This window comes from Perca flavescens, chromosome 1 (genome assembly GCF_004354835.1).
Source record: "Perca flavescens isolate YP-PL-M2 chromosome 1, PFLA_1.0, whole genome shotgun sequence".
In the NCBI taxonomy this organism is placed as follows: domain Eukaryota; kingdom Metazoa; phylum Chordata; class Actinopteri; order Perciformes; family Percidae; genus Perca; species Perca flavescens.
The window spans coordinates 39,310,952-39,323,404 of NC_041331.1; the positions used below are offsets into that span (position 1 = coordinate 39,310,952).

The 12,453-nt window shown below is 41.7% G+C and overlaps 2 protein-coding genes across 6 annotated transcripts; one reads left to right on the forward strand and one right to left on the reverse strand.

Annotated features, from left to right (window-relative positions):
* Nucleotides 1–339: 339 nt before the first annotated feature.
* cart3 (cocaine- and amphetamine-regulated transcript 3) lies at nt 340–1,349 on the forward strand. Its single transcript, XM_028582206.1, has 3 exons — nt 340–531; nt 1,045–1,128; nt 1,227–1,349. The coding sequence occupies exons 1-3, from the start codon at nt 340–342 to the stop codon at nt 1,332–1,334; spliced, it is 384 nt and encodes a 127-aa protein (XP_028438007.1). The 3' UTR covers nt 1,335–1,349.
* An 8,232-nt stretch (nt 1,350–9,581) lies between these two features.
* Nucleotides 9,582–12,335, reverse strand: cdkn2aip (CDKN2A interacting protein). Of its 5 annotated transcripts, none has more exons than XM_028577129.1 (4): nt 12,029–12,335; nt 11,382–11,631; nt 11,156–11,280; nt 9,582–10,553 (listed from the first exon to the last, which is right to left on the reverse strand). In XM_028577129.1, exons 2-4 carry the CDS (start codon nt 11,627–11,629, stop codon nt 9,985–9,987), a joined length of 942 nt encoding a protein of 313 aa, XP_028432930.1. In that variant the 5' UTR covers nt 11,630–11,631; nt 12,029–12,335; the 3' UTR covers nt 9,582–9,984. The 5 variants fall into 5 exon arrangements, with proteins under 5 accessions (XP_028432930.1, XP_028432914.1, XP_028432922.1 ...); XM_028577113.1 differs by having other exon boundaries at nt 12,065–12,334; XM_028577121.1 differs by lacking the exon at nt 12,029–12,335 and adding an exon at nt 11,783–12,022.
* Nucleotides 12,336–12,453: the final 118 nt, after the last annotated feature.

Here is a 12,453-nt window from a genome sequence, read left to right on the forward strand (position 1 = left end):
TGTCTTAATGCTTATAGGCTAAATATGATCATATAGCCTATATAACTCATTAGAATTATACATAACTTCATAGAAATAAGTTTTAAACCCTCCATTCTCCATCCAAGTAACGAGTAATCCATTACTTTATGTTATTGCTGGTGTTGTTGTTGACTTTTTGAAGCATATTTTCCCCAGCAACTTTTACGCGATGACTCACCCAAGGCAGCTTTTACGCATGACAAAAAGAAAAAAGAAAAAAAAAATCAAAGGATAAGGTGGAGCGAGCAGATGGCACGAGTCAGATAAAAAGGTGTTGTTGCGCGGGGGAGCAACTATTTGAGACGGGGAAAGGAGAACATGCTGCCGCGCATCGGGACCATGCAGACCACCTCCAGGATGCTCAGCGGCGCGCTCCTTTGCGCGCTGCTGCTGCTTTCCAGCACCGCTGGAGCCCAAGTGTTGGACACCGAGTCCGAAGAGGAGCTGAGCCCCAGAGCCCTGCGGGACTTCTACCCAAAAGGTCCGAACCTGACCAGCGAGAAGCAGCTGGTAAGCTTTACTTCACTTCTGCGGCGCGCCATGCATTCAAAAACACGATTGAACTTTAGATCTTTTCGCAAAAAGCATGCAAAAAAAAAGTTTTATTATTTTATCAAATTGTAAAAAAAAAATATATATATTATTTTAGTAAATGTGGATATCAAGTCTGGACTCAAGTCTCTAACCACATTCAATTTAGTAAACCAAACTCAAATCAGAAATGCATGCATTTAAGATTGTTATCATAAAACATGTGTCCTGTGCAGATAATGACGTTTGACATTTGTGTAATTTGATTTATATCATTTTAAATAAAATATGCATAATATGTTATAATTGCATTGCATTAGGCTATATAACAAAAGTAGGCTATTTATTTTATTTGTACACTCCTTTTGCATTTCGGTTAATCAGCTACTTGTTTGACATTTTATTCTATGTGTATGTCCGTTGCTACAATAACAAAGGCACATGCATTAAGCACTTTGTTTTTTTTTTACTGTTGTTTTGATCCGTGTCCAGCTCGGAGCTCTCCACGAAGTTCTTGAAAAGCTGCAGGCTAAACGGCTGCCTCTATGGGAAAAGAAATTTGGCCAAGTCCCGACGGTAGGCTATGTTTTTAAAGAACATTGTATATTGATTGATATTGTATTGATGCATGTCGCAGCAGGGAGAAATGAATCAATCCTCTGGTTCCCCCTCAGTGTGATATCGGGGAGCAGTGCGCCGTGAGGAAAGGGGCGCGGATCGGCAAGATGTGCGACTGTCCCCGGGGAGCTATCTGCAACTTTTTCCTGCTGAAGTGCTTATGAGCCTCGCCGGATCTGAATGTAGCATTGAGATGGGGGAGTTGGAAGAAAAACTGTCACTCGATTCCTTTGTGATTACTGTCATATTTTTTTATGATACAGCTGAGGAGCAGGTGGGGTGACTGCCCAAAACTTACGAAAAAGAGTAGGATATATTTTAAAAATAGGCTATATTATCACAAAACCACAAGGATATTACCGTGATGATGAGGATACCATAGAGAACCATGAAGTTACATATTCAGAACCACTTTATGTCCGTAGGAAAACCACAGGATTATTGTTGTGATGTAACCCGCAATGCACAATAAACTCACCTGAGGACCACGTACACACTGTAAAGTCTCAACAGCAATATTATGGGAACGTTACCTATAGTGATTCTTCATCTGGGCAAATCCAAACTCTATACTGTCTCTTGAACTTGAACTATTTAGTTTCAGATGAATGTTTGTGTATCAAATCATGTCAATATTATTATGAATAAACATCATTATTGTTTTGTAAAGCAGTGGAGTGACCGCATCTTCTTTTTTACGTGAAACACCACAGACCAGTGCGCTTGGAATCGCTTATGTAATGCGCATCAGGGGCGGAGCCAGACGTTGGAAACATTCGGGACTCAGCCCAAACCAGAGGGAGGGGCTCCAGGGGGAATGCTCTGTATTTTTCAAACCATTTGAAAAATAGAATGTCTAAAAATCTGTAGATCATTTTGAGAAAAAAAAACAAAAACACGACAGTTGCCAAGGAAGTAAAAGAATCATCCTGTAGAGCCGACATCCTGTTTTGTGTCTAGTTGTTCTCCATCTGTCTTCATCATTCAGAACACAACAAATGTTGAGGATGACTCAATTTCACTCCTACCACAGAAAAAGGGGTAAAAATTGTCTGATGTTACTATTTTTAAGTCACATAGGTAGGGTAGTTATTTGGCGTAAACAGCATTTTACTAATCTTGCCAAATATTTTTTAGTAGTTTACAAAATTCAATTCAATTTGATGTATAGTCAAATCATAACAGAAGTTATCTCAGGGCACTTTACGGATACCCCCCCCCAATGAGCAAAACTGACAGAAACCTCAGCCAGAACCAGGCTCTTGGTGAGCTGCCATCTGCCGCTGCCGATTGGGATATGGAGACAAAGATACAGATATACAGAAACATGATTCAAAATATTCATAGCTAATGAATGGCCATGTTTCCCCAGTAACAGAACTTTTGCCCTATTGATTTGCCGATCCGGTCAAAGAGACTGAGGGGAAATGATTAAAGTAAGTAGATTCCAGTTAAAGTTATTTTAAAACCCCAAAAGATTCTGGGCTTTTGAGAAAACATTCAAGGCTGGAGCCCCAGAAGCCAACACCCCCACCCCCCGCTCCGCTCCGACCCTGATGCGCATGTTTTCTGTTTGAAGCTGATGTTATGGAGCTCAGTCAATATTTGAACAACGACATGGATGTGACTGCGATCTGTGACGTCACACCTCTGGGTGGGGAGGGGGGTCTGTTAGGCTGCTCCATTGTCAATAACAAGGGGGGGGGGGGGGGGGTCTTCTTCCGCTGCAGAGGAAGCAGTTAGGAACCAGAGATTGACTGTCACATCTCAGTCTGTCACACTGAGCTCCAGGCTGTTGATCACATCATGTGCATGAAGGACGATTTAGATGCAGCACATTAATTCAGATTCAGACTGGCCTAAAACTAAAGATTGCAATCTATATTTGATTGATGGCACACGTGCACAGTGGTGGAATTACTCATGCACTTTAAGCATGGCCAACAAAATTAAGGTTGTACTTTACTAGTAGTAGAGTAGTTTTCATTTCATGCACACTTTCTACTTCTCCTTCACCACATCTCATAGGTACATATTGTATTTTTCACTTCACTACATTTGTCTGACAGCTTTAACTTTTCAGATGACAGTTTTTCACCCCCTTCCTGTCCGAGAAAGAATAAACCATGTATCTCCAGATGTGTTAATGTTGAATGTTTGTGATAAACTGAAGGATGAAGTGCTGCTTTATGTGTTGAGAAAGTTCTCCTCCTTCTTAAGCTAAATAAAGTCTCTGGGATCAGCTGGGGAAATGCATCGTCACAAAGCTGAAAACAGGGCTGTGTTTCTGACACCATATTTAGAGATACGTGGTTCTCACAGGACAGCCGCATTACAAACACATGAGGATCTTATAGACCATGATGCATTGCTGTAGATTAAACTAGCCAAAGGAGTTAAAATGAGCACAACCTTAAACATCTACAGCAGTCAAATGCAACATTAATATTAATCCAGCAGGAATATTAATCCAGAAACATCAGATAGAAGAGGAAAACACTGACGGGGGACATTATACTGCAAAATGAGTACTTTTACTTGAAGTACTTTAAGTACATTTTGCTGATAACACTTCCATGTTTTACTTGAGGAAGGTTTTGAATGCAGGTCTTTCACTTGGAGTCGTGGAGTATTTTCACTGTGTGTATTAGTACTTTTAAAGGATCTGAATCCTTCTTCCATCCCTTCTGTGTATCCCTTTGTCCTCGTGTTACATTGAGCTGTTTACTTCTTGTCATGGAGTATTGTCATTTGTGGCCCACGGACTGACACTATAAAGCTTTCGGGATTCAACTAATAAACACCTATCATCATACCTGAACATGTGTTGATTGAAATGATTGCCTTAATTTCCCTCTAATAATATTGTCCTGGACTTTGTTTTCACTGATGTTTTGGCTTTGGTTTTGACTTGACACTTCGAGCCCTCTGTGTTTTTGCAGCCTGGGCAGCATCCTCATATTCCACCTCACTGTGCTCATCTCGTATCCACCCTTCCACTCTGCTACCTGTCAGCTGTCATCAATAATGCAGAGGAGACAAGTACAAAATGCTGACTTAGTCCCTTCTTGCTTGGCAGTGTGTGTGTGTCTGGTACACCTGGGATGTGTGTGTGTGTGTGTGTGTGTGTGTGTGTGTGTACACCTTGGATGTGTGTGTTTATGTACACTTGGGATGTGTGTGGTCACCATTCGGGAAGTCAACATTAAGGCAGACTCTAGTTTGCAGTTTGTGCTGATCAAACTAATCACATGTTTCCCTGTTTGTTCCATTATTTCCTGGGAAAGCTGTCATTAATATTTCACTAGTCTCACTTTGCCAGACCCTCTTCTACAGCGCTGTGGAAGAGGGTCTGGCTAGTTCACACAGCATTACTGGGATGGGAGAAAAACGTGCTCTGGTTTATTGGCATTTCTTTAAACCAATCACAATCATCTTGGGCGGCGCTAAGCTCCACACGGAGCCACGGTGCCTCTGCAAAATAGCCTCCGGAAGGAACTTGTTTTGATGGAACATATGTACGTTCAAAAGTAGTTTTAGTCGTGCAACAGAAAACTCAGATTAAACAGATAGTCTAGCTAGCTGTCTGGATTTACCCTGCAGAGATCTGAGGAGCAGTTAACCATAGTCCTCACAAATCCACCTGAGTTTAAATTCCAACACACAAAAAATTGGAAGGTAACGGAAATCGGGCCGAAAAGAGGAACACACAGCGTAATTTCCGCTGTGGATATAGACTAATATTTCACTGACAATTTTTTTTTGTGATTGACATTTTTGACATTGAATTATAGAAAGACATTGGAATATACACAGACGACAAAAAAACAAGAAGTAAAGGACAATTTACACCTATATAACTAAAAACAGCAGGCTTTAACTAGTGAAGAAATAAATAAAAAAATAACAATAAAATATACACTGACAGGTTTTTCAGGTAAAAACGTAACTCCAATCTTGGCCATTTTTTGCATGTTTTAAATTCAACGGAGGGATTGAATGCACAGATTGACACCTCTCCACTTTGTCTGAAACACTTTCATAAACCGATGGAAGCATTCATGGTGGTTGGGCTGACAAAAAGACTGTTTATCTTGGTTCCTGAACAGCAATACTTTCTCCAGACAGCTAGGATTTGTTATTGATTCCTCAAGGGAATTACTTCCAATTCCAATAGAGATTGCATGTGTGGATAAGGGCACACAGTGTGACCGTTCAAACCTGCAGCAGTCGCCCATCGGGAGAAACGTTTGCGCATGATAATTAGACAGAGAAGTAAAGAATGACAGATAGACATGGTGACAGAAACACGGACGGACTGAGAGAGAGAAAGAGCCAGACGGTGATTGAGAGTGTGATGGATGGAGATACAGAGCAGCTGACAAATGATACAGTCTGAAATAGAGATTGCTCCTGGAGAAGGACATTTTTGGCTGTAAACCACTCAATACATCAACACCAGACAATGCTTGAGGCAGTGAAGTTGATTGATAATGTCTGAACACTTACAGGGGCGTAAATACAGTATAGACAGCGCAGGCAGTGCGGTTGAACTGGGGCCTGTGGGGTGGACAGAGCAGGTGTTGGCCAGAGAGTGAGAGGGACTTGGGACTGATTCAGATCACCACGTCTCACCTGTGTTCAAAGAACTCACATTAAAGCTATAGTGCTACGTCACATCTACGTCGTCAAACTCAGTTTGAGGCTGCTCAGTAACGCTCAGCCATCACCGGAAAAGGGACTTCACTAGTCCATTTATTTTACTGTCTATGCTGAAATGCAGCGATTGTACTGCTAAGAAAAGACCTACACATTCAGCAGAAGGACTAAAATCCAAAATATAAAGTGACTGATGGAAAAGACAAGCATGGATAACCATTGGTGTGGCTTTTTGTAGTTGGAGAGCACTCCAAAAAGAAAAGGCACTGAGGTCAGACAGGGATGTCGTCTTACTGCTCTTGAACAGGTTACTTATTAGGAGTAGGAATTATTGCTTTTTCATTTACACGACCATGTGGCTGTGCCAACAGTTTTGATGTTATGACTTAGAATACCTCATGGGGGTGACAGAAACTACGCACTATAGCTTTAAATAAAAATCCATTTTGCATACACGTCCTCAAAAAGGCAAACCCATCTCTGTCATGGTTTTAATGTTTCTTTGTGAAATAGTGTGGGCTGGTAGTAGCTCAGTCCGTAGTGAATCAGAGGGTCCATGTACGGACCAATAACACGGAGGTGTGCCGGTTCACCTCTTGGGCACTACCAAGGTGCTCTTGAGCAAGGCATCGAACCCTCAACTGCTCGGGCACTCTTCCAAGGAGCAGCCCGTCACTCTCCATTCCTGAGCATGTGTGTAACTGTGTAAATCCTGTGTTTAAAGTTGTGTGCAACTGTGCTAACAAACCCAAATTGGGAATTTCCCCACGTGGGATAAAGTCAGTAGCAAACTAAAACAAAATGATATGATTATAACACTATAAAAACTTTTCAGTTTAAAGCAGGCGTGCAAACTCATCAGGAGTGAAAAAGGTGACAAAGTGAAAACAACTCTCCCTCAACAATCCCAGTGGGTGCTGTGTACAATTCCCAAATTTCAGTTTATACAAGACGTTACAATAAACACGAGCTCCTCTTCAATACACAAACGTGACGTGTCAAATTGCCATCGCAGCATATTTTAAAGTGCTCATATTATGCTAATTTTCTGGTTAATATTTGTATTTAGAGGTTGTATCAGAATAGGTTTACATGGTTTGATTTTCAGATAACACCATATTTTTGTTGTACTGCACATTGCTGCAGCTCCTCTTTTCACCCTGTGTGTTGAGCTCTCTGTTTTAGCTACAGAGTGAGACATCTCACTTCTGTTCCATCTTTGTTGGGAGTCGCACATGCTCAGTAGCTACTAGATAAGGACTACTAGCCAGTCAGAAGCAGAGTATGAGGGCTTGCCCTGACAGTACCTAGGTAAGGACTACTAGCCAGTCAGAAGCAGAGTATGAGGGCATGCCCTGACAGTACCTAGGTAAGGACTACTAGCCAGTCAGAAGCAGAGTATGAGGGCGTGCTCTGACAGTAGGTAGGTAAGGACTACTAGCCAGTCAGAAGCAGAGTATGAGGGCCCTGACAGTAGCTAGGTAAGGACTACTAGCCAGTCAGAAGCAGAGTATGAGGGCGTGCCCTGACAGTACCTAGGTAAGGACTACTAGCCAGTCAGAGCAGAGTATGAGGGCGTGCCCTGACAGTACCTAGGTAAGGACTACTAGCCAGTCAGAGCAGAGTATGAGGGCGTGCCCTGACAGTACCTAGGTAAGGACTACTAGCCAGTCAGAAGTAGAGTATGAGGGCGTGCCCTGACAGTACCTAGGTAAGGACTACTAGCCAGTCAGAAGTAGAGTATGAGGGCGTGCCCTGACAGTACCTAGGTAAGGACTACTAGCCAGTCAGAAGTAGAGTATGAGGGCGTGCCCTGACAGTACCTAGGTAAGGACTACTAGCCAGTCAGAAGCAGAGTATGAGGGCGTGCCATGCTAGCAGCTAGGTGAGCATTATAACGTGTGTTACAAAGTGACCACGTTGGTCTCTGAAGTAAAGGCTGGACTACAATAGAGCTGTTTGGAGCAGTTTGTGAACTGTGTTTTCTGTTGGAGATGGTAAAACCTATAACGTGCACAAAAAAAGATATATAACACAATAAAGGAAAGGGAAAAAGCCAAAAAGCTTAATATGAACACTTTAAGCATCGAGCACGTTACAGATGATATCAGTGCTCGTGTTCAGATTGTCTAATGAAGCGATAAGAATCACTGTGCAGTTAAGTGAATGCAGCCTGCTGAACTGTGTCGAGGCCGAAGGCATCTTGCTGACATAAACAATAGCTGTTTCAACTGTGGGTGGGGGGAGTTCAAGCATGAACGCCACTCGAAACACTGAGTTTATATTTATTTGATCGGCACCGCTAGCATCTATTTAACCGTCTCTAATGAGGAACTGGCTCATCCCGTCCAGTTGCGTCGGAACTTGCCAATTAGCGCTAATTAGAGGCAGTGTGTGACACAATTCAACTTGTGCATTCAAATATTTTCTTCAACTTGTCAGAAGCTTCCCGTGGGATATTAGATCATTAAGTTGGTGATAGAAAGTATTATTGGCTGTTTCATAAAAGCTGCTACACAAAATCACCACACTGTTATGAAGATGCAGTTTTTCTGCAGGGAGAAAAGCAAAAACACTTTTTTAAAGTTAAATTATCTTTATTTAAACAATATATAGAAACAGGACCACTGGTGTAAGCATACAGTAGCGTGGAGCAGTGTGGATACTCGCACTTCAATCCAACCCTGTTCACCTTCAACAGAAACTGGAAAAAGAAATCACACATCACGGCAGCACTTTACCCTCAAACACATCACAACTGTACGCACTTTATCACACTGTGTTCAAATGGATTTTTTTTTTTTTAATTGTGGCACTCTTGTGGTATTTTCATCATTGTGTGGTTCTCATTGTTTTTTTTAAATCCGTGAAGTTAAATAAAGAAATTAAAATAAGAGCAGTACTTCTGTGTACAGTATAATGGGTACTGTAGTTGGCCAAGTATTTAAGAACGCTGAAAACTAAAGTACACCTCAACTTCTCCTTAAACATATTGTGGTAAACTAAAACATTCACTATGTGTAGCATTGTTTGATTGCAGACACTCAGCATGTTGTCATTTTTAAAGAAAAAAAAAAGAAAAAATTGAATCAGCGAGGTCATATCCTGCTCTTCAACGAAAACAAAAAATGTGGGTCATTTAAAATGAGAATGCGATCCGAACCGGTTACAGAAACAATCCTAAAATGCAGGGGTTAATAGGTACAGTTAGAAAAAGAAATGTTGATACGTTGTCATCGAACAGCCACTTATGGATGAAAAAACGGCAATATCAAAATAAAGTCTGGATTCATAACTCATACTTAGCTATTTTTGTGTTCCATCACTCATATGAACACTAAAGACAAGTCCATCATGTTTAGAGAAAGGTTACAGTTACTGTATTTGCTTTGTTGTTTATTTGCATCCTGCTGCCAAAATCCAGACCCTGGCAAAGTGACGGGCAATCAAAACTGTAAAAAGAAAAGCTAGCGGTTGTTTCGCTTGTAACTGAGAGCAGTGGGAATCTAAACAAAGAAAAAGCGACAAAGTCAGGTTTTTAAACTATGTTTTGGACTGCACCCAGTTACACTAGTGAAATCCCCAGAACAAGACCTGTCACAACAGGAATGAACAAATGGGGGAATATATACACACTACTCCTAATATGATGGCCAAAACTATTTAGTTGGGACAAATAATCACATCAAAATAATGCAACACATTATCCTACAATACTAAGGTAGCATTTTATCTTTCCTTTGTTTCTAACCCTTAAAACAGTTTATGGCTGCTTGACTTTTAAATGGTGGCACATGCTCTAACTCCATGTACTTTTTAAACTACTCGCTTTCTATAAAACTGTAAAACAGAAAGGGGTTAAAAATGTAGCCAATACAGTATTAGGATTCATTTTTTTGTTGTGTTGGTGATTTATTCCAGATCTTTGCCTAACAATGTGCCACCTGTATTATAATACCAAAGTATTGTGGAAAACACATCCTGATAGTTTTGCTCTGTGTCACTCGATGATTAGCCTAGTTATGAGGTTCAGCTGCATGACAGTCTGGTCCCGACACGGTCCTAAATTCCTTCAGGAGCTCCATTCAGTAAATGTCACTTGTCCATGCTTCCAACAGGCATCACGGCAAGGGCAAACGTCACAAATTCTCTGCTCTATGAAGAACCATCTTCCAGCTGCTCGTCCTGAAAAGGGTAGCTGAGCGCGGGAGGGAAGCCCTGGCTCCGAGGCTGTTCGTCCAACAGCATCAGGTCCTCCACGTCTTTCCCTTTGTACCTCCGTCTGCAGATCTTTACTGTCACTTTTCGCCCCTGAAAGACTTTGAGGGCCTCTTTGGAAGCCATGGCTTTGGCAGCGGACTCATCACGGCCATATCCAGTCCCCATGTAAACTGTCTGACAGCGAATCTCGCACACGTGGCCTTCCTTCTGCGTGCGTCCTGCGGGGAGGCCAGCGATGTCCTTCAGTGGCACAAACACGCAGGTCAGGGTCTCTTTACAGGACTCTGCACAGCTACGAAGTATCTCAAAATGGTCCAAGTTTGGACCGAAGCCCCCCGCCGACACTAACTTCCAGGCCACCGCCTTGTAGAGGCGGTTGAAGAAGGGCTGGTGCTCTGCTGGAGCCTGTGGAAGAGGTCCTGATTTCTGTCGCCCCACAGGTCGACTGTCGAGCTCATTAGATCCGCATTTGGCTCGTTTGACACAGCCGTCAGCATCAACCTCTGCAAAAAAAAAAAAAAAAAAAAAAAAAAAGTGTGAATCTAAATGTTATTACTATGTACTGTATGTTGTCCTTCGTAATATGCACCTTAATGCTATGAATCATTAGGAATGAGCTATATGAAGAAAAAAAAAACCCTAATATTACAATATTTTAAAACCAAACACAAAACATCTATAGCATTACATTTTGTGGAAGACTATTTCTGCTTTCATTTGTTGCTGAGACTCTGTCAGAAGAGTTTGCTCAACCCTGTTGTGATTTTTTTTAGACCATAGCGTGCGGTGATGCTGGATTGCATCGTGTTGAAAGGGGCTTTTAATATTTTGCCCACCCACATATTCACAGTAAATGGGAAAACAAAACATCAGAAACACATTTTAAGACGCTGTCGCTTTATCTGTTTATGTATCTGTCACTGTGTATTCCCAACAAGCTACAATTATTAAGTAATAGTAGTGCAAACATTGTGTGTCAAATTTTCATCTTGTGTCCACCTGAACTGTCCCTGGTTAATCAAAAAGATTTCAGCCACATCATAAATTGTAGCTGTGAAAGTAAATACGTACAGTAGTCAGCTTTATTAAGTGTGTATTGCATTACCGACTGTGGCACTCCGCTTTCCTCTGGCCAGGACACCATCTTTTGTCGTTTTGTGAACTGGGGCATCTACGACAACTATGCCCTCACCCATCTCCTTGATCTTGTCCATTACGGCCTGCGGATAGCTGAGGGATGGAGAGAATAAAAGACAAGTGGACTCCTCATCTGCATGCCTTGGTATTTGCTTTCTGGAGTTTATAATTCTGCTCGGTCAGTGTGTCTTTACCTGCAGCCGAGGAAAACGTGATTGGCCCAGACCATGGACAGAGAGAGCAGCCTGTCCAGACTGCTGCTGGGGACTCCGGGCTCCACTGTGGGGAAAGCCTCCATGTTTCTCAGGATGAACTCTCTCCGAGCATCCCACTGCTTGTTGCTCTCACAGTAGCCCCTGAAAGTTTCGACCCATTGGGCCAGCTGTGGGTTCTGGCCCAGATACTCTGCAACTATGTCCTCATTGCTCCTCTCCTCTGCCATCCCTGCAATAACAAACACTGCATATAAGAAGCAGAGAACACCATCACTCGCTCATGTGTGGCACCTAAGTTAATACAGTTAGCTTGAAGCTGGCTAACTGTTCCAATTGAACCCAACAAGTTTGCACAAGACTTGATAAATCGATGTACCTACTATGTATTGTTTCTAGACCGCATACAGCTGGTGTTGTGTTGCTAACTTGTCTGGTAACGTTAGTAGGCTAATTAAGCTAACCAGTGCCACTGACAAACTGACTTTAGCAACTAACGGCAAGTTATGCCAAACGGCTGGCCGAGTAACGCTAACGTTAAGTTACTAGAAAACACCCTGCTAATCACAACATGCTATCAAGCTTGATAATAATGCACATAACATGCTATAACGTGACATAGCTTGTACCGGTAGTATGGAGTAATCATTTTAACTACGACATACCAGCTCCTTCCGTTGCGAGGTGTTGCTAGCTAGCTACATGACCGAGTGATGACGCAAGACGGACAACGCTGTTTTTTTTTTGTTTTTGTTTTTTGCAGAAGGAACTACATTTCCCAGAAGCGCAGTGCTAGCCACAGGTTACAACTACGCTCACTTTTGTTTACATATCTGGCATATCTTAAAGGCACAAAAATAATTCCAAATCTGGCAGAGCTAATTTAAGCCCAATTTTACAGTCTATGTTTAAGCCCCGGAGTAACATAGGATGCTTTTCTATCGTGTCTTAGCGCTGCAAAACCGGATATTATAATGTTTAATACATAAATAATAATAATAATAATAATAATAATAATAATAATAATAATAATAATAATAATAATAATAATAAT